This window comes from Monodon monoceros, unplaced genomic scaffold, assembly GCF_005190385.1.
Source record: "Monodon monoceros isolate NGI ecotype Baffin Bay Population unplaced genomic scaffold, NGI_Narwhal_1 Super_Scaffold_21, whole genome shotgun sequence".
NCBI lineage: Eukaryota > Metazoa > Chordata > Mammalia > Artiodactyla > Monodontidae > Monodon > Monodon monoceros.
This window is the reverse complement of record NW_021703778.1, coordinates 15,115,692-15,140,443: the sequence shown is the minus strand read 5'-3', so window position 1 is coordinate 15,140,443 and position 24,752 is coordinate 15,115,692. Positions and strand designations below refer to the sequence as shown.

Sequence of the window (24,752 nt, the reverse complement as noted above, 5' to 3'; positions counted from 1 at the left end):
AGAATATTGCTCAAAGCCATATAGCTATTTCGTGGGGGAGGTGGAATTCTAGCCCAGTCTGGTTCTAGAAGCTGTACTTTTTTAACCAATATGCTGTTTTCCTTCCTTTCTTTTTATTTACCCCTTTAAAATAAGGTTAACTCTGCGAAATAAGGTGCAAACTTACTGAAAGGGCTGGAAAGGGTTAACGCTGAAGCACTTCCGCGAGCTGAAAAAACAAAAACAAACCAGCCAGCGAAAGCCTGTTAAAGCCCCCGTAGGAAATTCAGTGGGCCTCCTGTTTCCTTAAACTCTCGCTTTCGCTCCCGCTGACACTTTACAAAGCCGCAGCGGCGGGTCCAAGCTGCCGCGCGCCACCTTCCTCCACCCGCCCGGCGGGCCGGGGGTCCGAAGGGGCTTCGCAGGGTCAGTAAGCGAATACGGGCTCAGGTTTGCTTTCTTCACACCCCAGCCGCCGCCGCACACGCCCTCCCGGGAATGGCGAACTGTAATTAACCCTGTAGCGCCCAGGAAGACCCCACCGGCGGCGAGCGCCCGCAGGGTCGGCCGCTGGGCCGCGATTCCCCGCAGGCGGGCGCGAAGGCGGCCCAGGGCCAGGTGGGTGCGGGCACCGCTGGCCCGACCGCCAGGGGTGCGAGCCGGGTGCGGGCATGGCGCCCGGGCAGCGCAGAGGTGCCGTCCGGCGCTCCCCTCCTAGCTTGGCTTTCTCGCCTCCTCTCCCGGCGCGCCAGGCCGCCGGCTGCCGGGGGGCACGCCGGGCCGGAGTGCCCTCTCACTCCCCCTTGCCTTGCTCCCCGGGTTTAATCTCTCGGCGACTCCTCTGCCAGCCCCGAGGAAAGTGCAGCCATTGGACAGGTCGGTGCTAGCTGCCGGTTTCGGGGAGGAAGGTGGGAGACGCCTGGAGGAGCAAGGGGGAGGGAAGCGGGGGGGGGGGGAAATGCAGCGGCAGATCTGGCAAATTGCGAGCTGCCTTCCCTCCCCAAAGTGTGGAGCTGGAGTGCGGGGGAGCGCGGCGGCGGCGGCGCCTCCTCCGCCACCAAACTCCGGGGCTCGGCGGGGCTTGGGGCCACCTCCTCCTTAGCCAGGAGGAACCCTCTCCCGATAGGTTTCAGCCTGACTTTTCCCTCCCCATTTCTTTCTTCTTCCTCTCTCTCTCTCTCTTTTTTTCCCCAATACATTTTTCCTGCCTTCGGACCTCAGACTGCTGCAGCCCGAGCCTTCCCGGGGCTCAGCTCTGGGGCTGCTCATCCCTCCGGCTGCGAGCAAGGACGCGCGCCCAGCGTCGGGGCGAAGAAAAGAAGAAAAACTTGTCGGAGGGGTTTCGCCATCCCACAGTAACCCCCTTCCCGCAAACCCAAACCTTCCGCGGGGGCCACCCTAGGACTGGGGAAAGTTCCTTCCGAGCCGACAGCCCTCTTGGATTTGGACAGGCACCCGCGCTGGCTGAGGAATTAGATCTGTTTTGAACCCAGTGGAGCGCATCGCGGGGGCTCGGAAGTCACCGTCTACGGGCACCGGGGTGGCGTTGCTTGTGCGGAAGGGAGAGTTTGCCAGCCCCAGCTCAAGTGGCCTTTCGTCTCCGCAATTGTTGTGTGTCTGGGGTGAGGGCTGCGAGTGTCGTGGCAAGTTGTGAAGAGAGACCTGGAGGTCCGGAGAGGACTGCGCTCCCCTCGCTCTCCCTTCTTCCTCTTCCCGGCTCTCGGGTGTGAAGTCCCAGAGAAATTTACAAAGGCCTCTGCATCCCGCCGAGACTAGTCCTCAGCGTTCGGCCCCGTTGTTCCCATTCCCAGCGGGAGCCCCGGGGCACAGGGTGCCGGAGAAGTACTGGCGGGGAAGGGGAGGGAGGTCGCGGCAGCGGCATGGCGAGGTTCCCGAGGGCCGACCTGGCTGCTGCAGGAGTTGTGTTACTTTGCCACTTTTTAATGGACCGGTTTCAGTTTTCTGAAGGGAAGCCTGGAAACCAAGTCAATGGTAAGATCCACTTTCGCTTCTTGCTTTTGTGCCCAGCTGAAGACCTCTCTGGCACCCCGTTGTTAACCCACTCCCTCCCCACCTGTGCCCTTGGCAAAGTTATTGCAATTGCATTTCGACTAAACTTGGGCTTCTCAAATGGGCAGAAGAATGTTGGCTGGATGAGTAGGGTGGTAGGGACTGGGGGTTATCTTAAGGATTTACCGCTTGCTTCACCTGAGCGGCTGGCAGGGAGTGGTACTGACTCCCCGGACGCGCCCAGAGAGGGCTCTGGGGTTAGAGCAAACCTTACGCTGATACCTCGCCCAGGAGCTGGCAGCCTGGGCTGTGTCCTCCCCGGCCCCTCCTCCTTCTCTGCTGCTGGGGTAAACTAAGGGAGTGCGCGAAGGGGGCGGTAGGGGGTGGACGTGGTGGCAGCCGGGGATTGCAGAGCTCCCCTCTGCTGGAGAAAATTCCCTGGGGCCGCACCTTCCTCCCCCCAGGCGATCCCCACCTCTGCTCCCTCTTGCTGTCTGGGGCTGAGCGGGCGCTGGAAGTGAGGCGGGGTGGGTGCGGCGGGACGCAGAGGAAGGAAGGAGGTGGCAGAGGTGGGGCGGGCGCCCCTCTGGAGACCAACCACTGGCCCCATTGTCCTCCGCCGGCCGGCTTCGCAGACAGGCCTGAACATGCAGGGCCTCCTCCGAGTGGCCTGATATTGCCCCCACGCGGAGCCCCGGCCCCGCACGTTCCCAGGGGTGGCTGCTCCAGCCAGGTGCGCGTCCCTCCGGAGCCGCGCCCCGCGGGGCGAGCGCGGAGCCGGCGACGCCGCCCTGGGCGCACCGGCTCCTCCTGGCGAGGCGCTGCTGAGCCGGAGGTCCAGCTGCCTTCCGCACCCTGCCCACTGTGAACCGGGCGCCTGCTCCCCATTTCTGCCCCCTGGGAAGAAATGGATAGACTTCGAGAGGAGGTGAATGAGCAAAGACACAGGGAAAAGAAAAAGGAAATAAAACCTTGTTGATGAGGCTAATCAAGGTTTTGTTTTGTTCTGTTTTAATCCTGAGGAGGGGAAACGGTAAGTGGTTCCTCAGGAAGTCTACTGGCGTCCGCAAATGTCAAACCTGCCAGTCGCAGATGGAAGGCTAGGGAGAGCACCTGGGGATTCCAGGTGGGGTGAATCTTGAAGGGAAGTCCTTGAATGAAATGTTACCGAGCTGAGACAGCCGAAACACTGTGTCTGCCCCTGGTGTAAATTCTTATGGAGAAAGCACAGATTCTGACTCTGCTCCAATTTATGATTGGAGGGTGTGTGTGTGTGTGTGTGTGTGTGTGTGTGTGTGTGTGTGTGTGTGTGTGTGTGTTGGGGGACGGGGGGAGGGCAACAAGATGACAACACTTTTAAAGCTGTGAATAAAACGCAAGTTTCCTGGATGTTGATTTGTCTTTATCGCATATAATGTGTTCTGCATAGATGGACATAGGTTGTTCTTGACTGGGTATTATTTATATCAATAGATCATACCTTCTGTGTATTTCTCTGCTACATTTCATTGGTAAACAAAAAGACTTTTACTCGTCTGGAAAGCTGCACATTTATTTTAAGAAGTGCAACAGTAGTTTTCATGGGCATCTTCATGAAATAAATAATTGCTTAAAGAAAGCAATTTACTTCTTTCCAAAGGAGGTTAGAGAGGTGCGTGTGCCAAAAATTCATCCCAAGTTGTTTATTTGAAAACCTCTTCGGCACTGGGAGTAAATAATGCATTTACAGTAAAAAAAATAAAAGGTCAGCAAATGTTTATTTTTTTCCTGAACTTTTTTCATTAATAATATGTTAACTGAGAAAAGAACAATGCATACAATAAGTTTACTATTCTGAGTTCTCAAATTGAGGATAAAATTTACTCCACTCTAAAACTGAACAGATAGTTAAAAGCCTTTGACTTGGGGAATATGAAATACGTAAATTGTTCAACATAGAGCTGCAGGTATTATAAACCAGTATTTCTGGTGGAAAACTACTCTAGAAGCCCACATCTTTACAGGATTGAGTAAAAAAGGAATAGTTTTATACTTCTCAGCAAATTTTTTGAGATTTATTACAAAATGAAGTAACTTATTTCCTGGTTATCAGTCTGCATTCATTTTATTAAATAATCTTGGAATTAAATGGTTAGGCTACTGTAATACCTAAAATACAGCAATGAAATGGAAGAAAAAATATAGTTTCCTTTGTAAAATAGTCTAGCTAAAAAGTTCAATACAGGAAATTTTTTAAAAGTCCGACAGGCTTGGAATTCGGCATGTAGCAATCAGGATTTTTTTACAGACATTTTGGCGGGGGTTGGGGGCAGGGGAGTCTGATTTCATAAAGGACATTTTTTATGCATTCCTTTAGAAATGCTGCAGTTGATTTTGTTGCCACCAGAGGGCAGAGAAACCACTAATTTCCTTCCCATTCTCTCCCAAACCTGAGATGAGTGATCCTCAGTATTTTCTTTCCTATGTGCAGTATTTTTTGATATTTCAACTTAACATTCATAAATGAGTGGCAATTTAAAACAATGAGAGTTTATTATATTTCCCATTTTCGTTGAAATTAAATATTCATTTAATATTTATATAATACTCCCTACATGTAGACTTAAACCTTGAATACATTCGTGTGGTGTGATAAGTACAGTGGAAAACCCCACGTACTCTCTTTCGCATCACTGTTGGCAATTATTAACACGTTGTGGAATTTTCAAGAATATACTTTAAAATTATCTCTCTTGTGATTAAAAGTTCATTATATAGTGAATTTTCTTTTAGGATTGAATGTATTCTATGTATATCTGAAAAGTATTTGCCCACACTAAATAGTATACCTCAACCAATGTTTAGAGAAAAATAAGCTTAGAATAATGTTAAATTTTATAAATCTCAAATCATTTCCATATTGTTATACATTCATCTTTATATCCTGAACTGATTGAAAAACAGTTTAGTAACAATGTCAAAGGAGAAAGATGCAGTCATATCTTGTAGAATTCTAAAATTTAAATCAGGAAAAAAGGCCTAAAATATGTAGTTATATTTTGGCCTGATTATTGCTCTTAAATGTGATTTAATGCAACAAGGAAGTTCGTTACCACTATAGGGAGAGCAATAATAGTTTAGGACCCCAAGGAATTTTCACTTTTTAAACTTTCTAATATTGCCGTGTTCTAGAAACAAGTAGTTTATTTTTAGCAGATCGTTTACATTTAGTTGTTTTTCTAGTTGGGTATTTTCCTATTATTTTCTGCTTTCATTAGAGTTAAAAAACTTAGTTTGAAATATTACTAATTTGTGGAGTTTGCTATAAGAGTATCTCTGTTGAGACATACTGTCACTAGTACAAAATTTCTAACTATATGCAGACATACCTGGAGCAAAGGATTAAGACAGAGGGTTAATTCAAGCAAATATCTCTATAAAATGGACATGGGTCAGATTATTAGAAAATCACAGGTTTTTTAAAATCAATGACTCTTGACTGCATACAGAAATTTTTGCAATATAAAAATGTGAGAGTCTCTTTCCTTTAGAGGATAGATAGAAGTTGAAGCCTGAGGTTGGGTAAGTTTGGAATGAGACATAACTGTGATCTAGAACACTTAATTCAGAAATAAGGCTTGAAATTCATGGATGTTTGCAGAGAGATTTGGGATTATTACAATTAGGACAATTTCTGCATTTCTTAAGTTTGATCTTTGGAAACAGGTTCTTACCAAGGAGAATGTGCCTGAGTAAAACTTAGGAATGGAAAATACTAATTTCCTCCCCACAGATTTCATCTCTGCAAGAATCACACACTTTCATGCAGAGATGTAGATACTATGGATTCTTTTCAATAGTTTTGGTTTCAGTTTTTTGCTTCCTAAAAGGTATCTCCTATTGCAGAAACAGTATATTTATGAAGATGAATGGTCTCATGGTCAACTGTGACCATCAGATCTAAAGTCTTGAGTTGGTTCCCCACTACATTCAGTAGTCTCTTCACCATGGCCATTACCGTGAGGCCTCAGACTGCTTTCCCACCTCACCCTCCCCTGCGTGTCTTTAACAGTCTAGCCAAATGAGGCTTCTTGATGTTCCCAGAGTGTGTACCAGGCGCTACCACCTCCATGCCATGCCTCCTGCCCTTCCTTCCCTAACCCATCTCCACCCATCCACCTTCTACTTTTTCTTACAGACTTATCTCCAGTGACACCATTCACAAAAGGATGAGGTGTCTCAGAGCCCTCCGAGAACTCTAGGCCTTTTTTAAGGCACTGGTTTGACTCTGCTTGGTATCGTAGGAGTTTGTTTGTTTCCTTCTCATTTCGGCATCTCTTTTTCATATATTCTTTTAGACCATATCAGGCTCTGCTGTCATTCACTTGTGAATCCTCTGTGGCATCTACCACACAGGCATGCAATAAATAGTTGTCGCACTGACTGAACCGACTGGAATTACAGTGCAAGCTGGACTGTTGACTAGACTGTCACCTTGGGAGACTTTCATACTTCTTGCTCTATTTATGACTCGCTTCCATAAGTAAGATGGCAATGAAAATACAGTGGGCTTCAGAGAACAATAGTTTAAAATGAGAGAATAGGATCCAGAGGTCTGTCATAATGGTTCTGCTGTGTGATATTTACCTTAAACCTTCTGTTAATAGAACTTTCAAAAAGTTCATTCCGCCATTCTGCTATACTTCCGGTTTCTGACTGTATTTTCAGAAACCAGAAGTACTTAATCTGATACCTTAAAGTACAGTGTGTGTATGTATATGTGTGTATGTGTACATAATATGTATATATAGTGGTGGTGCTCTATTTTCAGTGGAGACGAACCCTATTAAGTAAGTTTAGTTCTTTGTGAAATTACTTTTGAACTGAATTGTGCTTAGGCCTCATGCCATTAACCTACCCTGAAGATGGCTTTAAAAATATAAGTCTCCTAAAACTTGTTATGGTGGCTGTTATTGGGGGAGGTGGTATGGTGCAATGCATTGCACAGTATCTGCTCCCCAAGTAACAGAGACAGACAGACAGACACAGAGAGAAAGATCTTGTGTCTTAATAACAGATATAGTTGGTCTTCTTCTGCACTGGTTTGTTTGCATCTTCTGGACATTATAAATAGTGACCAGAAACATTACTTTTAAAACATGTGGTTTTTTGAAAGCTCAGAGCATAATTTGTGGCCCACATCCAACAAGTATATAAACCTCTGGCCTGCATTTTTTGTACTGGTTTACCTGGGTCTTCATCTTATCTCTCCTACTCTCATTTAGCTTTGTCCAGCTTTTCTCCCTTAAAATCTTGTATTTGTTGTAGAGATGGGAAATAAGTAAATAAAAAGCAGTCACCATAATACCTAAGGTTGTATATTACAAAGTTGCTTTTCTGCTTTCTTTTAATCTGACTAACTCCAGTCCTTCGCCTTCATTCTGAGCACATATTTATATTTTGCAAAGCTTTATCTCTTCCCAGTATTCCACTCTGAGAAGTCTTTCTTCTTCACTGAGGTTCACACAGGATGTCTTCCCTCACTATCCTCCAGACAATGATTCTGTTCAACTGAGGAAGTTGCTGCAGAGTGACAGACTAAGTAGTAATGCTTTTACTAAGACAGTTTCTCCCACAATTTATTGTGTCATATATTGCCTGGCCAAATGAACAGAATAATATCTGAGGAGAGAATAGAATATAAAGTATTCTACATTGTATTGTAACCAGACTTTGAACCCATTGCATATTTTTTCTTTGGCTTGTTTTTATTTTGCCCTCTTTAATTAAAAAGGTGGTAAGATATGGATTGATGGTACAGATATGAGTATTTAAATAGAATTAGAGGTCTTGTCAGCAGCCTGTTAAAAACTGTAGATCTGAACATGGGGTCAGAAACTGTGTGACCTTCCTTGAAATACAGACTTGTAATCCCTTCCTCCAGAGGCCAGCCAAACACATCTAAGCAATAGTAACTCTCCTTTCCCTTCCAAATTAAAATCAGCTGTCCTCACTGTTTCTCCCTCAGGCGTTATAGTAGAAAGTGGCCAGTGATTTTGTCAAGAGAGGGTCATAGAGGCAGGGATGCAGAATGACTTCATTTTACTTTTCTGGAATCTTATGACTTAGTTCCCCCCTCTTCCTCCACCTATTATTTTTCACTCATTAACTGGAAAATTTCCCTAGAATACATATTACTCAAGGTCTCATCCTGCTTAGCTGATTGAGGCTATGAGACTATATAGAGAGACTAATGAAAATTTGCCCTGCAGATAAACTGCATAAGAATCAGAATATTTAAAAGCCAATTTTCTACATATTCTACATTTTCTACATATTCAGTTTTCTACATTTTCTACATATTGGAGTGTTCAGTGATAGGAGAAGTCTACATAAAACTGATAAATTCTCTCTCAGCTTGCTGCTTGGTAGGTACACCCTGGTTTATTTAGATGAGCATAATGTGTTCTTTGGTCCAGTTGGAATATGGAGCATTCAACATGCAATGATGTTTTTTAGATAGTAATAATATCCTCTGTGTTTATATGTATCTGTTTGTAGCAGTAGCTCCCAACTTTTTCTCTCTGAAACCGTAATTTGGACCCAATAAAATATTTATTTCCCTAAACCCTAAAAGGGAAGTAAGACAGGCAGAATTTATCATTTTGCAATGTGGAGTTCATAAGTAATAATGATTTTCAAGATGTAAAGTAGTCCTGTAGGTGCATTTAGGGTATAGCTCATGCTAAGTCTGTATACATTAACATACATATTTGTGTAATTCTCTCCAAGATACAACTTAGACCGCAGCTACCACTGACCCCATGAACCTGATTATTCAATTGGTATATTTTTGTTTGTTTGTTTAAAAGAGCCCATTGACCTTACTGCAGGCATAGCAGTATCTGACTTCTTTTGGTTGCCCCCTCCCCTTCTCCCTTTGTTATCCATTTCCTTCAATACATTGAAAAAGGATCTATGAAGAAATTACATCAGTGTAATCTGCGTTGCAAAATATTCATGAAAAAGTATATACGAAGTAATTTTTGCTATACTAACTCATATTTTAAGTGCACATGGGTTCCTGATATTTAAATGAATCCTGTTCTGAACTTTTGATTAAAAAAACCTCTCAATTATTTTGCTAGGCTATAGTTTTATGTTTAAAATTAGCTATAGTGACTACATATGCATACTTCTTTCAAGAATTATATCATCTGATATTAGCTATTTATTTATATTAAGTGAAGTATAGTTGACTGATATTAGCTATTTTAATTGTGACTTTTTAGTATTTATATTTCCTGGGAATATACACCTATAATTACTTTTTTTTTTTTTTTTTGGTAATTTAGTCCTTTTAGTAGACAATCAACTTGTCCTAACTTTATGTCACTAATTGCTAGTCTACATATTTTAAATCTATTTTAGTTTCAATTATTTACAATTTTCTGTATTCCAAGAAACAAGAATTGAACTAAAAGGCATATTGCTGTGTATTTGCATTTTTGTTCTTTGGTTCTTGTTTGTTTGGAGAGGGAATAGAGAAGGTCATTTGAGTTTTTGTCACACGACAAAAGTTTAAAGAATATTTTAACACCTATTTGAAGGCTCTGAATGCCCCATAAAAATAAAGTTGACTTGTGAGGTTAAAAAAATGCCATTTCACATTTTAGTTTGAAAGTGTTCTTGCTGTATTATAAAGATGTTGCTCAATGTTTTATTTTCATATGCTGATATAACATCGTAGGATATTGTATATCTTGCATAATATATCTTATCTGTTTTATAATTTGAATTTTAAAATTTTGCATAGTTTTCTAAATGCTTTATTCTTTTATTCAAATTAAATGGATTTTATGAAAGCTTTTAGTTTGACATGAAGTATGTGTAAAAATATTTCCTGTATCAGAATATTATAGTAATATTTGTAAATATGGCAAGACTTGCAAAATATTTATAAATATGTTGTGAAACAATTTTGATTGAGGTTAAATTGTCACTTATTATTTTGTACACATGTATTACATGTAATTGTGTTGCTCTTAATTTTCCCAGTCGATTTATCCCACAATTGATTTATCTAGTCTTCCAGTTATTTTTCCACAATTGGTTTATCCAAGTCTTCCATCAACAAAAAAATCAGTACTTTTTTTTTTAATGGAATAGTGGCATGTTATTTTTACTCCCGTTTTATTGAGATATAATTGATATATAACAAAGTGTAAGTTTAAGGTGTATAGCATAATGAGTTGACTTCCATACATCATGAAATGATGACCACGGTAAGTTTGGAGAACATCCATCATCTCATATAGATACAAGATAAAAGACAAAGAAAAAAACTTTTTCCTTGTGATGAGAACTCATGATTTACTCTCTTAAGAACTTTCACATATAATGCACAGTAACGTTAATTACGTTTATCATGTTGTATATTACATCCCTACTACTTATTTATCTTACAACTGGAATTTGTACCTTTTAACCACCTTTGTCACCATACAAAGATGTTACATTATTATTGACTATATTCCCCAAACTGTACATTTCATCCCTGTGACTCATTCATTTTGTTTACTGGAAGTTTGTACCTCTTAATTTCCCTCGCCTGTCAGTGCTGTTTTGAACATTGGTGCTGTAAATATCCTTGCATGCATCTCTTCATGTTCATATGTGGGACTTCTATTTAGAGGTAGAATTCATGGGTTATTGGGGCTGTGAATGTTCTGCTTTAAAATATAAAACCTGGGATAAGCCCTGGTAGATCTTCCGAGATAAAGTACTTCAAAGATAAAGGCGTGTGGGACCCTGATAATTATCCCTGTGCAGATATCACAGTCTTAATTACTTTAGCTTATAACAAGTCTTTATGTCTGGTGGGACAAAGCTGTCCTCCTTCTTCTTGATCTTCAGAAGTGTCTTGGCTATTCTACAAGGCTCTTTGCTTTTCCATACCTATTTTAGAATAAACTTTTCAGGTTTCGCTAAAAACTCTGTTGAACTTTTGATTGAAATCACATTATATCTCAGGGTCATTTGGTAAAGATTTCAATTTCTAAACAACTTGGAGATGATGTAATTTCTTTTCTACAACATCTAAAAGCCAGAACAAGTACCACTGTGCTTCATAACAAATTGTTAATAGCGGTTTTTTGGCAAGTGACCTTTTTTCGTTGAAATGATGTTGAGTGCTAGTGCTGTTTTCCTGATCACATCATGATACTAACCATACATCTAATTGTTTCTTAGGCAATACGAGGGGAAAACGATAGGTTAATTAAAATGAACAACTCAACTAAGGAAAAGTATGTTAATTCCTAACTTCTTAGAAACTACCACAAATGACAGGTGGTTGCCAGGTAAATAAACATGGAACTGACAGTTTTACAGGGTCATTCTAGTAACCTATCTCTGGACCAGCATAGCAGTACCAAGCAAGACTTTAAATTTGCTGCTTCATAAGAATCAGCTCTGATGAGAATGGTGAAATCCTCTGGATTTAGGATTCTCCTTCATGTTTGCTCTTTAGCTAATTAATATCAATTCCATGGCCGATCTACATTGAACGAGAGTACACTTTACAAATTGCTACCATTTAAAGGTAATAGATTTATGATTTTATTTAGACTGTAGGCATTTATAAATTAAAGGTTTGTAATTTGCTTGATTTGAAATTCCTAACTTCATCTCCGTCTCAGCACAGTTTATAAGTGGCCATTGCTCTGAACTCATGCATACTGATTTGGATAGTTTTTAATCAGGAGTAAACGGACAAGCCAGGCAGGCTGTTTCATTTCTTTGTTATTTAACCTTCATTATCTTTTTTAACATCTGTGTTCATTTCAGATATTTTTAAAAACAAGCATGATTCAAAGTCATTTGCAGGTGATAGTCTCATTGTCTGGACATTGCAAAACAGCTTCACGCAGGAAGCCAGATTTGTGCTCTCTCAGTTTTGCCAAGCTGTTTTTAGAAGAGCCGTCTGTAAAATAGGCACAGCCAATAAGAAGCTGATTTTTCTGAAACCAAGCACTGATGTCTGACTTGAGACTGCCTTTCTGTATCCCCAGTTCCCTTATCCTCGCTCTGGCAGGCACCATAATTTCTAGCCTAGTTCATTTCAACAGCTTCCCACCTTCCCTCCAACATAGTCCTGCTGGAATCCCTTCTTCATTCCATGGCCTGAAAGATCTTTCTGAAATGAAGATCTGTGTCACTCCTCTGCTGAAAATACCTTCCTGTCTTCCTAAGGGTCTCGCCCTAGAGGTCAAAGCCCTCAGTAATCTGGTCCTGGCTTACCTGTCCAGGTTCAAATGCATCACTTCCTCCGTTATGCTCTCCCAAGTTTCCCATACTCTCTTTCCCCGAGAAACTGCACATGCCATTCCCTCTTCTTGGAGCACCCTTTCCTCCTCTTCTTGGCTATTTGTCCTTCAGGTCTCAGCTTCATCTTGATTTTCAGCATTATTGAATCATTTCTCAGTGTTTCTCTGCCAGGTCTATGTCTGGGATGAGTACCTTGCCAAAGTGCACTCTACACCTCCTCATCCTGTCACTTATCGTCAGTGGTGTAACAGCCCTGCCTGCACTGGACTGTGAGCTGCCCAGGACAATAGGCTGTATGGGACTGATCACCACTGCATCGCTAGCTCCAAATACAGGAAGCCCTCTTTGAAAATTCGTAGAATGGAGGAATCTGGTCAGTGTTCCACTTGGTATGATGGTACTACGTTTGTTCAGATTTATCACTCAGGCAAAGAGTTTTGTTTGTACCTTATTTCTACATATTTCTTTGGGCAGAATTTCTCAGTCATAATTTCTTTAACATGATACCTGAGATTTAAATGCCCATGATTAAAATGTGTAGAGAAACCAGAGATTGAGTGACTTCAGAGTAAGGGAATTTGTCACATGCATTTGTGAAGAACTGAGAATTCATTTACAAATGGTGGTTTAAGAATGATCGAGTCACACAGTAAGCTGGGAAGGACAGAGAAAGGGATACTTTAATGATTTATAATCCAGAAACTTGAATTGTCTGATAAAGTATTAAAATACATTCATTTGTTTCCTTGGAGAGAATTCCATAGTTACAAAAAAAGATGTATGGATAAACAATGAATGAAATAGAAATTAGAGACTGAACTATGAAATTTGCATGAACAGCTTTCCAGGTATTTCAAAGCTAAAGATGCAAACTGGGAAATGTTCCCTGAAATTAGATACTTACAAGAGTTCCAGATACAAACCACTGGGCGGCCTTTGAAACATTTTTTCAGCGAAAGAGTCTTAAAGGTCTCTTAATACTGCATACATCATAGCTTTTGTCAGGTCATTAATCTGTACCCAGAATGTGAGTTAACCCATTGATGTGAGTTAAGTCTTTCTGAGGTCTTGAACATGACCTACTTGCTGAAGTTTTCGTCAGAATTTTTGATATACTCAACGACTTGTATTTGTTACTCTCCAAGTACATTTTTCTCACCTTGCCTTTTTATTTATTGCTTCTCTAGAAACGCTCTCCCAAGCTCTTCCTATATTCCACACTAATTTTATGGAGTGAGCATCTAATAGTGTCATCTGCTCAGTATCTCTTACCCCCTTCTTCTGGTAACAGTACCTTCTCATTATTTGGGAATGTTCAGTCTTTCAGAAACAGCACCTCACCATCATTTAGGAATGTCATCTGTCTGACTCTATGTTGTTCACCTGGGCCTTTTATCATAATGTCTTGCTTCTCCAGACAGTTCAGCATGTGTCCCAAAGGTGGATACTCATAATAACCTTTCATCTTGGACCTCAGGCCAATTAATTCTTGCCTAAATGTTATCTACACATTTTAGAAGAGAGAGGGTCTTTTTAAAAAAATTATTCTGGGGGTTGCTGCGTTGGGAAGATATACATCTAAATCCATCTATAGATAGACTTTCTGATAGCATAAATCAGAAAATTACTGCTTTTAGTTGAGATGTATTACTTGCCACTGAAAGAGTCTTGTTTTCAATTATATTGTCACAGTTTTCAATTATATTGTTGTGTGAATAATTATTTGATTGAGGACTATTTCTCCTACTAGATTGTAAACTCTGTGAGTGTAGGAACCCCGTTTGTTGTACTTTTTTGTTTTCTTAGCACTTTTCAGAGTGTTTGGAATACAGAAGGTACTCGATAAGTATTTGTTAAATGAAATTTTTGAGTAAGTTCATTTGGGAGGTGTCCTCTCAGTGACCGTTGAAATAATTCAGTGCTTAGACATTAGGTGAGATTTATCAGATGAGTCAAAAGTTGCGACTGCAATCAATTTTTCCCTGTTGGTTTTCTTAAGTAATTTTTTGTCCCTTTCTCATTTTACAAATTAAATTCTTTTACCTAGGTCTTATTTTTCTACTCTTTCTTCATGTTTAATTTGGTGTATTCCTTTTATTTTCCCTGCAGTTCCTATTATTTTATTTTTCTTATGGATCTAGATATACATTCCAGGAAGTAGAAAGGAGAAAACCTTAACACGTCATAGCTTTTGTCAGCCCATTAATCTGTACCCAGGATTAAGAGGCAAAAAAGTGTTAAGCAGAAAATAGTTGATCCATAGCCAGTGCTTATGCATTTTATTTTTATTTTTTTAAAAATTTATTTATTTATGGCTGCGTTGGGTCTTCATTGCTGCATGCGGGCTTTCTCTAGTTGAGACAAGAGGGGGCTACTCTTTGTTGCGGTGCGCGGGCTTTTCATTGCGATGGCTTCTCTTGTTGCGGAGCACAGTCTCTAGGCACGCGGGCTCAGTAGTTGTGGCTCGCGGGCTCTAGAGTGCAGTTTCACTAGTTGTGGCGCGCAGGCTTAGTTGCTCCACAGCATGTGGGATCTTCCCGGACCAGGGATTGAACCCGCGTCCCCTGCATTGGCAGGCGGATTCTTAACCACTGTGCCACCAGGGAAGTCCCATTTTATTTACTTAATACTTTTTTATTGGGATTTTCCAGATCATTAAAAATTTAAGAAGAAAACAAGAATGGTAAGATTATATTTCAGCATAACACCGAGCACATAGTAGCTTCTCAATTTAAACTTGGTTGACTTACTTATTGAATAAAGGCCCCCAAAGTCTGTTTTACTTCTAATTTTAAAATTCATTGACTCATTCCTCTATCTATTCACTTATTCAATAAGTAATCAATTTTTTAAAAAGTGAATGGAGGAATAAATCGATGTCTTTATTAGAAGTGAAATAGGCTTGTGTAGGTTAATTGGAAACCTAGCCATTCTATCTCACATTCTTACCCGTAAGTTGGGGACTGCCATATGTTACACATTTATGTGTGATGCATGCTTAAAATATATGACATTTCCATGATATGATTGAAATCCATTTATAAAGCTCTGTTCGCCTAGTAGTTTTCATATTAGTTCAGCTGTTCCTCCAATGGGATAATTTTAGTTGGAAGATATTTTTGTCCAATAAGTTTAATTTCATAATTCACTGTTTTAGATAAAAGTAAAAAACGGTTTCTATTCTTAAGTGATGTGATCTACAGGGAAACACGGACATGGACATAGCATGAGTCTAGTAGGAGAACTACGGCAAGGGTCTGGGAGGGGTGGGCTTGGGGGAAGGCTCTCTCAGGGAGACAGCATTTGATTGCCTTACGGTTGTTAAAGGAAGCTTCTGATGCCAGACAGCCGTGGCTTGGGTCCAAACCTTGGCTCACCGTTCACCAGTTGAGTGACCTTGTACGAAAATATTAACTCCTGGAGCCTCCATTTCTTCATCTGTAATAAGGGAGCAGAATTACTTATCTGCAGTGACAAATTTCTGTTCTCTGCAGGTTTGGTGGGGTTGCCACAGAAATATAAGGAAGTGTGGAAGCAGTAGGTTGAGGGAAGACTGTAAACAAGGGGAAAAAAGTAGGGCAGAGCCAGGGAAGGAGTTCTCCGCAGAATGGTGAGCAGACTGAGGAGGCTTTCAGCACTAATTTAAGATACTAACTACCGAGGTACCCATGTTTCCAACTGCCTGAGATAAAACCATGTCATCTTTGGTACAGTAATAATCACACACAGTGGTACTATTGCAGGTGTAGGAAGAATTAAGGCCAGTTAGCACTTTTGATGGCCACGTGAGCATCAGATGGCATGTAGAGGCCCCTCCAACGGGCTTCGACTTGCAGGAGTAGGTCCTGGAATACAAAGCACTGCTCTTTTTCTCAGTCCTCCCTTTCACTCAGCCGTAGCCTAGGGGAGGCTTTGGATTTGAATAACATTATTCCAATAAAACGTACATTAAAAGAACACTCAAAGAATTTATTTTTAACAAACTCATGTTGTGTAAAGTGAGATGAAGCTCCCAGAAACAGTTTTCTTTTCTCGGCCCGGGCCGAGGACCCGAAATAAAATTCTACTGTGTCATCTACTTTGAAGCAAGAAAATAATTCTTTGACCTTATTAACATACTTGCTTCTAGGGATAAATAAACTGCTGTATAAGATCACACAACTCCCTTGGATGAGTGACCAGTTAACTTTTTTGGATTGCGACGTTCTATTTATGAAGAGACCCAAAATGCTACGTGTGTCTTAGTGAATTTATCTGAAAAGGTAAGCAATATATGTGTAAGAGCCTGACAGCTATCCTAAGATTTCATCAGTGAATGGAAGATAAGAAATGTCAAAATAAGAAATGAATAAAAGCCTTTAAATATTCAGAGTTCCCTGAGCAGTTCCTATTTAGCATTTTTCCACAGAACTACATGGAGGCCTTTGGTGTTTTTGTCAGGACAGCCCTACATACATGGGCGGAAGAAGTGGACACACTCATGGTGCTATTTGAGAGCCATGGAACAACTCCTTGTTCCTATACTACTGTCGCCTACACTAGTGTGTCAGTGGCCGTTGACTTTAGAGAGTCATGTTTTGGGTTGAGGTCATGTGTCTTGGAAACTATCAGTATTAAAAGGAGGAGCAATGGTCACCGACGGCCTTTCTGTTTGAAACCTTGTGGAACAGAGGTGGTAAAGAGACAGTGTCCAGGTTCAAACAGACCAGACAGGCAGGCCCCTGGTTAGACCAACAACAGCAAGAAGTCATTAAGAGTGTGTGTGGGCATGTGCATGCCTGTGTGTGTGTGTGTCTGTGTGTGTATGTGAAGGTATAGGGGTTACAGAGGCAGAGGAACAGGAATGCCAAAGGGGGCCTGAGAGAATTGCTCAAGAGAGGTGGGTGGGCTCTGAGGACCAAACCAATATACGATGTCTCTGTGCATGTGTAGGGCATAGTGCTTAGGGTACCATTTTAATACATGTCTGCTGTTACAGTGTTCGCTCATATAATCAAAAGTGAATACAGTTTTTCAAGATACCCAGATTACACAGTTGGATTAGCCTATAAACTGGAAGAAACTGGCTTAATTATATTATGATTAATAGGAACAAGGAGTTGTTCCATCACTCTCAAACAACACCATTAATGTGTCTTATATTATGCATTACATTGAAATTAATATGCCATGAAGTTGGTGTTGATGAAGTTTAGTTCGCAGAATTATTTATTCATTTAGCAAACATTTGCTAGATGTATTCTATGTGCCAAGCATTGTGCTGTAAAGAGATAAAAAATATAGTCCTTGCCATGTAGGGGTTACAGTGCATTATTCAAAATAGGAAGTTAAAGAGGTAATTCTCAGAAAATGTGGGGTGAGAGAAAGAGGGAGGCCCGAGGGGGAGAGGAGAAATGTGCTATGGATGAGAAAAAAAAGGACTATAGGATTTAGATTAAAGGGTCAGGGAAGGCTTCCTGGAGGAGCTGTTTCAGTCTTGCTTTGAAGTGAGAGTGAGATTTAGGAGACTGGAGAAGATAGAAATACACTCCAAACAGAGAGAATAGCCTGGAGGCAGGAAACAGCATGTTCTCTGGGAACTGCCGTGGCCTGTGGGGAGAGACCGTTGAAAGACCAAGAAAGGCCTCCTCAACCATAGAAGGGTGTTGAACTCTTTCCTAAAGGTTACAGCTGGCCAGTGACAGATTTTTGTCAGCTGAGTGACAAACTCAGGTGGGCCTCTTAGGAAGGTCTCTCTAGTATTGGTATGGAGAGCAGATAGGAGGGAACAGACCTGGAGACAGACCAGATTTAGAAACTACTGGATTAATAAGGATGAGAAGTGGTGAAGGCTTCCAGCAACAGGAGAAAGTCTAAGATAATTCCCAAATTCCCCAGGTGCTTTGGGGGATGGAAAGATGAGTTCAGCTTTAGGCTTGTGGAGTATTGAGATGGTTATGGGGCATCCCAGGGGAGATATCAACTCTGCCAGGTGGTGGTCTTGGACGAGATTGAGACGTTGAATCATCAATATATAAGTGATTGTGGAAACCAGCCAAGGAGCGTGAAAAGACGGAGAAGAGCAGAGGGTCAAGGTCAGAATCCTAGAGAGGTGGTTTCGCAAGGGTGTCTGGAGGAAGGCGTCCAGGAGGGAGAATGAGGAGAAGGTACCTGGAGAGGGAGGCTGATCTGCTGGAGGAAAAGCAGGTCATTAGAATTGGCAAGGAGGGGCATCTGGGAATTTAGTAAGACTAAAAATTTAGCTGGAGTGGATGAATGAGGGCTTGCTTTTGCCAGATTTCATAAGATAAGTGATGAAAATATGAGAAGGTAGTAACGTGGATGAAACTGCAGTCTTTAAAAAAAGCATGTCTGGGAAAGAATTGATGGAGAGGAAGCAGCCAGAGGGGAACCTAGTGGCAAGAGAGGGTTTTGCCAGAATGGGAGATTTGAACCTGCTTGTAGGTGTGGAGAAGCAGCCAGTAGAGAGCTAGGCAGATTGAGAATGTAACTGTGCTATGAATATGGTGAACTATGTTACTAGTGTTGTCCCTGGGAAGATGATCACAGCTCTCCCAAAATGTAGCTTGACTCACGGAATCCTTTATTATATCACATGTAAGAAAATTGCTGTGGCATCTAATAAAAATTTAATTAAGGCTTGAATGATTTCACATTTATGTAACCTGAAGTCATCAAATCCATGAAACCTCTGAAATAAAGTTTGTTGGAAAGAGAATTTTATCTTAAGAAGTAGCAGGAGGAAAAATGAATGTTTCATTTATTTTATCAGTTTAGCCTGGGCTACAAAGTGTTTGTAACATGATAACGAGGTAAATTACGTTAGAAAAAAGGACATTTAAAATAACTTGTTTAGTTTTCATGCACTTTTGATTTTAAGCCAACATCACACCCTGAAGGAAAAGGGAGTAATGACTTCATTGTTCTTTACCAATAGGTAGACCAGGAATTAAAATAATAAACTAAGGAAAGAGAGCTGTTTTTCCTTGCTGTAGTTCATTTTTATGGCTGCTTTCGAGATGAATATTTATGGTGATTAAAAAAGTGCCTGGCATATAGTAGGTACTCAGTAAATAATTGTGAACTATGAGTTTTCTAAACTTTATTTGTATTTAAGCAATCAAGGAAATAAGATCAAAATATTTTTTCATAAAAACTTTGGAGCTCTCTTCTCACTAAGAAATGGTGAACTCATAAAGAGGTATTTATTTTCTCCCAATATTGCCTTCAAAGCAAGTTAGAGTTTTATCAACAGTTGTTTTATAAAATTGTTAGAAGACTTTAAAAGGACTGATTGTTATCATCTGTAACATGATACCCGGCAAGACATTCCTGACCAGCTTGAAGTTATAAAAATAAATAAATAAACTATCGGCCTTACGCAAGTTTGAAATTAAAAACAGGAATAAAGTTAAAACCAATAAAACCTTCTTAGCTGTAGGTTATCTTTCAGGAAAGATTATAAATTTGTTTCTCTTAGTAATTGGAACATTGCTCCATGCCTTCAGTGTGTGTATGTGTGTGGGGGGAAGGGACAGGGGAAATGAGTGAATGGGGAAGAAAGTGAAAGATGAAAAATGACATGGCTTAGGTTGGGTTCTGATAATTTAATGGTATTTGTGGATATACCATAAGGTAGTTACTTAGTAGACCAAAACAACAAAATGCAAAATTAGTGAATTTGTTTCATAAGACATGCAGAAATGCTAATGGGATTATAAATGTGCCTCCATCTACAATGATCCTTCAGCTTGTAACTGAACTTGTTAGGTCATTTATCATTGTTCATCTATATAAGTGGCTTTGTCATATGCTTTCCTGTAAATCAGAAACACATGTCTCTCCTTTTTGTTTTTTTAAAATTTCTTGTTCACTTAAAACTCTTTAATATTTAACCTGACAAGATATTAGTAAAAAGTCACCAGCATAAAACCATTTAGTCTTTCTATCACTTGTATTTTGGTAAAACAAGAAGAAAAAAATAGTTATAATTCAGTGAATTTATGTCACTTTTTCTTAGTAAAACTTCCAGGCTCTAAATGCCCACTTGCGTGTCTAGAATAGGTGATGTAATGCTTTGTTAATCTATAAAATAATTAAAACAGCACAATTTTTTGATATTTTACGTATTTTTTTGTTAACTTTGGCTCTGTAGTGTTTTCTAACATGTAATAATAAATACAGCATTTTAAATTTGTAATCAAGTATATTTAAGTCCAAATAAAAAAGACAAATCAGCTTGTTAGCCTCCTTAACTTATTGGAGGTTTTGAAACAGTTTTGAGAAGTGTAAGCTCAAATGACCTTAAGTCAATTATTTAATCCTATAGAGCGAAGATTGAAATATTAGACTGATATAAAACAACTCAACTCGCAGCTTCCATCACTACCAGAGGGTCCTCTGTGAGGTCTTGTCACAGTCCCTTGCCCTTTTTCTGAGTTCCTGCATGTATTGGGCGCACCTGTTAATCTGCTGATCAGTTGTACATTTCACTTAATAATTGCTGCCTAAGTCTTGTTTCCCGGGTGTTTGCTCACCATTTTGCAAGGAGGGACGCAGGCATCCAGCCGAGTCAGTACTTGTGAACTGATTTACTTTTCCCTAACCCTGGAGGTTAAGGGACTCTATATTCTTCCGTTTTCAACAATAGCAGTTTGGAAAGAGTGAACTGCAGAGCTGACTTTTGGTTTGTCCGCTGCTGGTTCTTTCTCCTGTTCTGCCTGTGGGCACTCCTGTAGTGGGCAGAAGGGTCCCCTCCCACCACGTGCTGGGTCTGGGTCACAAGTGGAACCCATGAGTGGTGCTGATGGGTAGCCGGGATGAGGGAGTCAGATATGGATCTCAACTCAGCCCCGCCATTTCTTGGGCTGTCAATTGAGCACCAGCTTCATTGTTCTTCTTAGTTTCTTTCAATAATGCACCAAAGGGTTATTGGAAGATTTAAACGAATAATGTATGCAGACCACTAGCTTTTTTTTAAACACTACTAGCTTTTGATATAACCCACAACTACAATAATAATAACAACAATAATAGCATCTAATTTAATAAAGTTAGGACTCTTATCAGCAAATGAAATCTAGCTTGTCTCTGCCTTTCTAATCAGACTTCCTCTGCTTGCCTGGTCCACATGGCAGGACACACAGTGAGTCTCATCTTCAGGCCTCAGCCACTGTGGACCACTCTGGAAGGGCTTAGCCTGATATATTCCCAGTCTGGAGTTTAAAAGTCCTGTCAAAGGACTTCCTCGACCACCTCAGGGCCATGGCACTGTGGCCAGGAGGCCGGGTTCCATTAAACTTTACCTTTGTATAATATGAATGAAATCACGGCGCTCCCTTGTTTAAAGCCTTCCAATGACTTTCCATTGAAGTAAGTGGACAATCCAGTCTCTTTCCCATGGCCCACAAGGCCCTGTGTGAGCAACACACCCCAAGCCCCGCTCCGCCTACCTGTTTGATCTCATCACAAACCACAGTGTTTATTATTCACTTCCTCTCATGCAGGATATGCTTCCCATGCAGATCCTCCTGTTTCCTTTTTGTTACTCAGGTCTCAGTTCACATGTCATCTTTTAATAGTGGTCTTGCAGACCACCCAGCAGACAGTGGCCACTCTCTGAAATTACCTTTTTATTTTTCCTCCATTAAAACATTTGTTTCTTTATCTTTTCCACATAATGTTCTCTCTGTTGCCATTAGATGGCAGGGACCTGGTCCACTGTTCGTTGCTGGATCCTTAGCTCAGGGCTTGGCACACTGCGGGTTCTCAACCACTTTTCATTTTAGGAATGATCTCTCTTCTTGCAATGCAGATGGAGCCAGACTGGGATTAGGGGCAGCTCCATTTCCGGAAGGAGAAGAGAGGATGGTTTGGGTAGGCAAACCAAAGGGCCACTACACACTTACGTGGCACTTTAACCCTAAGAAGAATTTTACCATATAATATTTCATTTAATCTTCACACCCACATCAATATTTTCCCCCAGATTTTAAAATTGTGGTAAAATACACATGACATAAAACTTACCATCTTAACCATTTTAAGTGTACAGCCCAGTGGTATTAAATACATTTATAATGTGATCACCACCATCCATCTCCGTAATTCCTTTCATCTTGTTAAACTGAAACTCTGTACCCATTAAACATTAACTACTGATTTTCCACCCCCAGACTCTGGCAACCACCATTCTACTTTCCGTCTCTATGGTTCTGACTATCCTGAGTACTTCATATAAGTGGAATTATACAGATTCGTCTCTATCTTTTGTGACAGGCTTATTTCACTTAGCATGACTTCCTCAAGGCTCATTTGTACTGTAGCATGTGTCAGAATTCCCTTCCTTTTTAATGCTGAATAATATTCTATCATATAAAATTCCTATTTTGCATATCCATTCATCCATTGATGGACATTTGGGCTACTTCCATGTTTTAGCTATTGTGAATAAATGCTACTATGAACTTCTTCTCAATAAGGGAATAGAAGGTCCAGGAGATGAAGAGACTTGTCTAAGATGACACAGATAGTGAGAATAGGTAATGAAACTATGATACCAAAGTTCAAACTTGGTCTTCTTTCTGCTGTGCCACGGACAATTATTAGTGAACTTTCTCTCTAACCTGTTCCAATTATTTGTATAAATTTGTGTTCTTGATCATAGTCGAGAAATTATAATTTTCTTGATTTCATATATCCTTAGGTGAACTTTATCTAATTTTTACTATATTAGTATTATAAAACCAATAGCTTATACCATTTACTATATAACCTTTTACTCAGGAGCATAGATATTTTTTGTTCCAAGTAAGCCTTTTCCAATAAAGAGGTTTACTTATGACATCAATTAAGATTATTATTCACTAAGGATACTGATTGTCTTTGGCTTAGTATTTTTAAAAATTGGTAAAAACGTATTTATCTTTTATGTGCATTTTTTACACTGTAAATTTACTCGTTTCCTTCAGTGATTCTTCATATCCAGAATGGAGAGCAAAATGCAGATGACTATAGAAAATACAAAAGCCTTCAATTACTCTAGGAGGTTTTTTTTTTTTAACCATTAACTACATAATTCAGCTATATACATGCTGCATTTAACGCTGGTGACAAAATTTTGTTATCATTGTTCTGTTTTGGATTTCCAGTGTTAAGATGTATACAATCACAGCTTGTTCAAATAGCTCCATTTGAATTATACTTAATTGGAATTTATATTCACGGTCATTTTGTAATTGGGATCCTAGGATAAGTTAATATGATATAATTGCTGATTTTTACAATCTGTTCGTTGATTAGAAAAGTAGTGACAAATGCAAACTGGATTGTGGAGATCACTAGTGAATTCTGATGACTCTTGATGTTGTAAATTTAAGCTAAATCTCCTCATAACCAGTGCTTAAGATCTGCTCCCTTCAACTTAGAAACAAAGTAGAATAGTCTAGGCTCAGCTCACAGGAGCCTGAAAGATCTGGCCTGCATTTAATTCCCAGTCCCATAATTTACTAATCCTGTGATTTTGGTAACATTGCTTCACCCTCAGTTCCTTGGTTTTCTCATCTGTAAAATTGCAGTGATAATGCTCACCTCAAGATATTTGTGAAGATTAAAATTTAAAGTATGGAACATCCTTAGAACCCAGTCTGGGGGATAAAAAGTTGCCACAAATGGTAGGTGTTACAGATATTCACGTAAATTAGTGTGCTCTTCTGAATGTAGACTTTGGACATATATCCATTTACTTTTTTGTCACAAGTTAAGGTTAAGTATGTATTAGTATTTTATGATAACAGCTTGAACCAGTCTGCTTCCATTTGCTTAAAAATAGTGATTCAGATCTTCAAAAAGTCTAAAATTTCATAGGGTTTGAGTAGATCAGGCAGTAGAGTTTTTTCAAAATGATTCCTGTTAGAGAGAAATAACTGAAAACAAACGCAGGAAGTTGAGATGACTTTCAGAGGTCCCAACACTAGTCATAGAGGCAGGATCAGACCTAGAATATTCTTTCTATTATATAGTTATTAAGCTAAATTTAACACTATAACTTAGCAAGTTCACAGGTCTAAGACCGAGTTCCCTGAATAGTTAACTTTGATAATAAAGATAAACACAATTTATTGACAAATTGCACTTCATTATGCCTTGAGCAACAATATATACATTTTATTCCTTGCTCTTTCATAAAGGACCTTATCATTTATATGCCATCATAAAATTATTGAAAATAAATTACTTTGAGAAAGAGTTTCCCTATCCTCATAATATACCATATATCACATGTATAATATCATATGGCTGAAAAGAATTTTGTGAGGAGCACGTATAATTGGTATACAATTTCATTTTTATTTTGGTGAAGCACTGAGCATTACTTATTAGATATATGCCATCCATGTCATCGCTATTATCAAAGAACTGATTATGACAGGGAAACAGATGTCAGAAAGCAATTA

The 24,752-nt window shown here is 40.1% G+C and overlaps 1 protein-coding gene across 4 annotated transcripts in view; it reads left to right on the top strand.

The window, feature by feature from the left end:
* Positions 1-308: 308 nt before the first annotated feature.
* Positions 309-24,752, top strand: part of PLXDC2 (plexin domain containing 2) — a 406,453-nt gene continuing 382,009 nt past the window's right edge. The window contains exons 1-2 of one of the 4 annotated variants that reach the window (XM_029239268.1): positions 309-405; positions 1,201-1,971. In XM_029239268.1, the coding sequence (XP_029095101.1) occupies positions 1,860-1,971 (112 nt within the window). In that variant the 5' untranslated portion in view covers positions 309-405; positions 1,201-1,859. Of the gene's footprint in view, positions 406-479; positions 598-625; positions 856-994; positions 1,972-24,752 lie in introns of those variants that run through there. The other 3 variants (XM_029239267.1, XM_029239269.1, XM_029239265.1) reach the window with 3 other exon arrangements.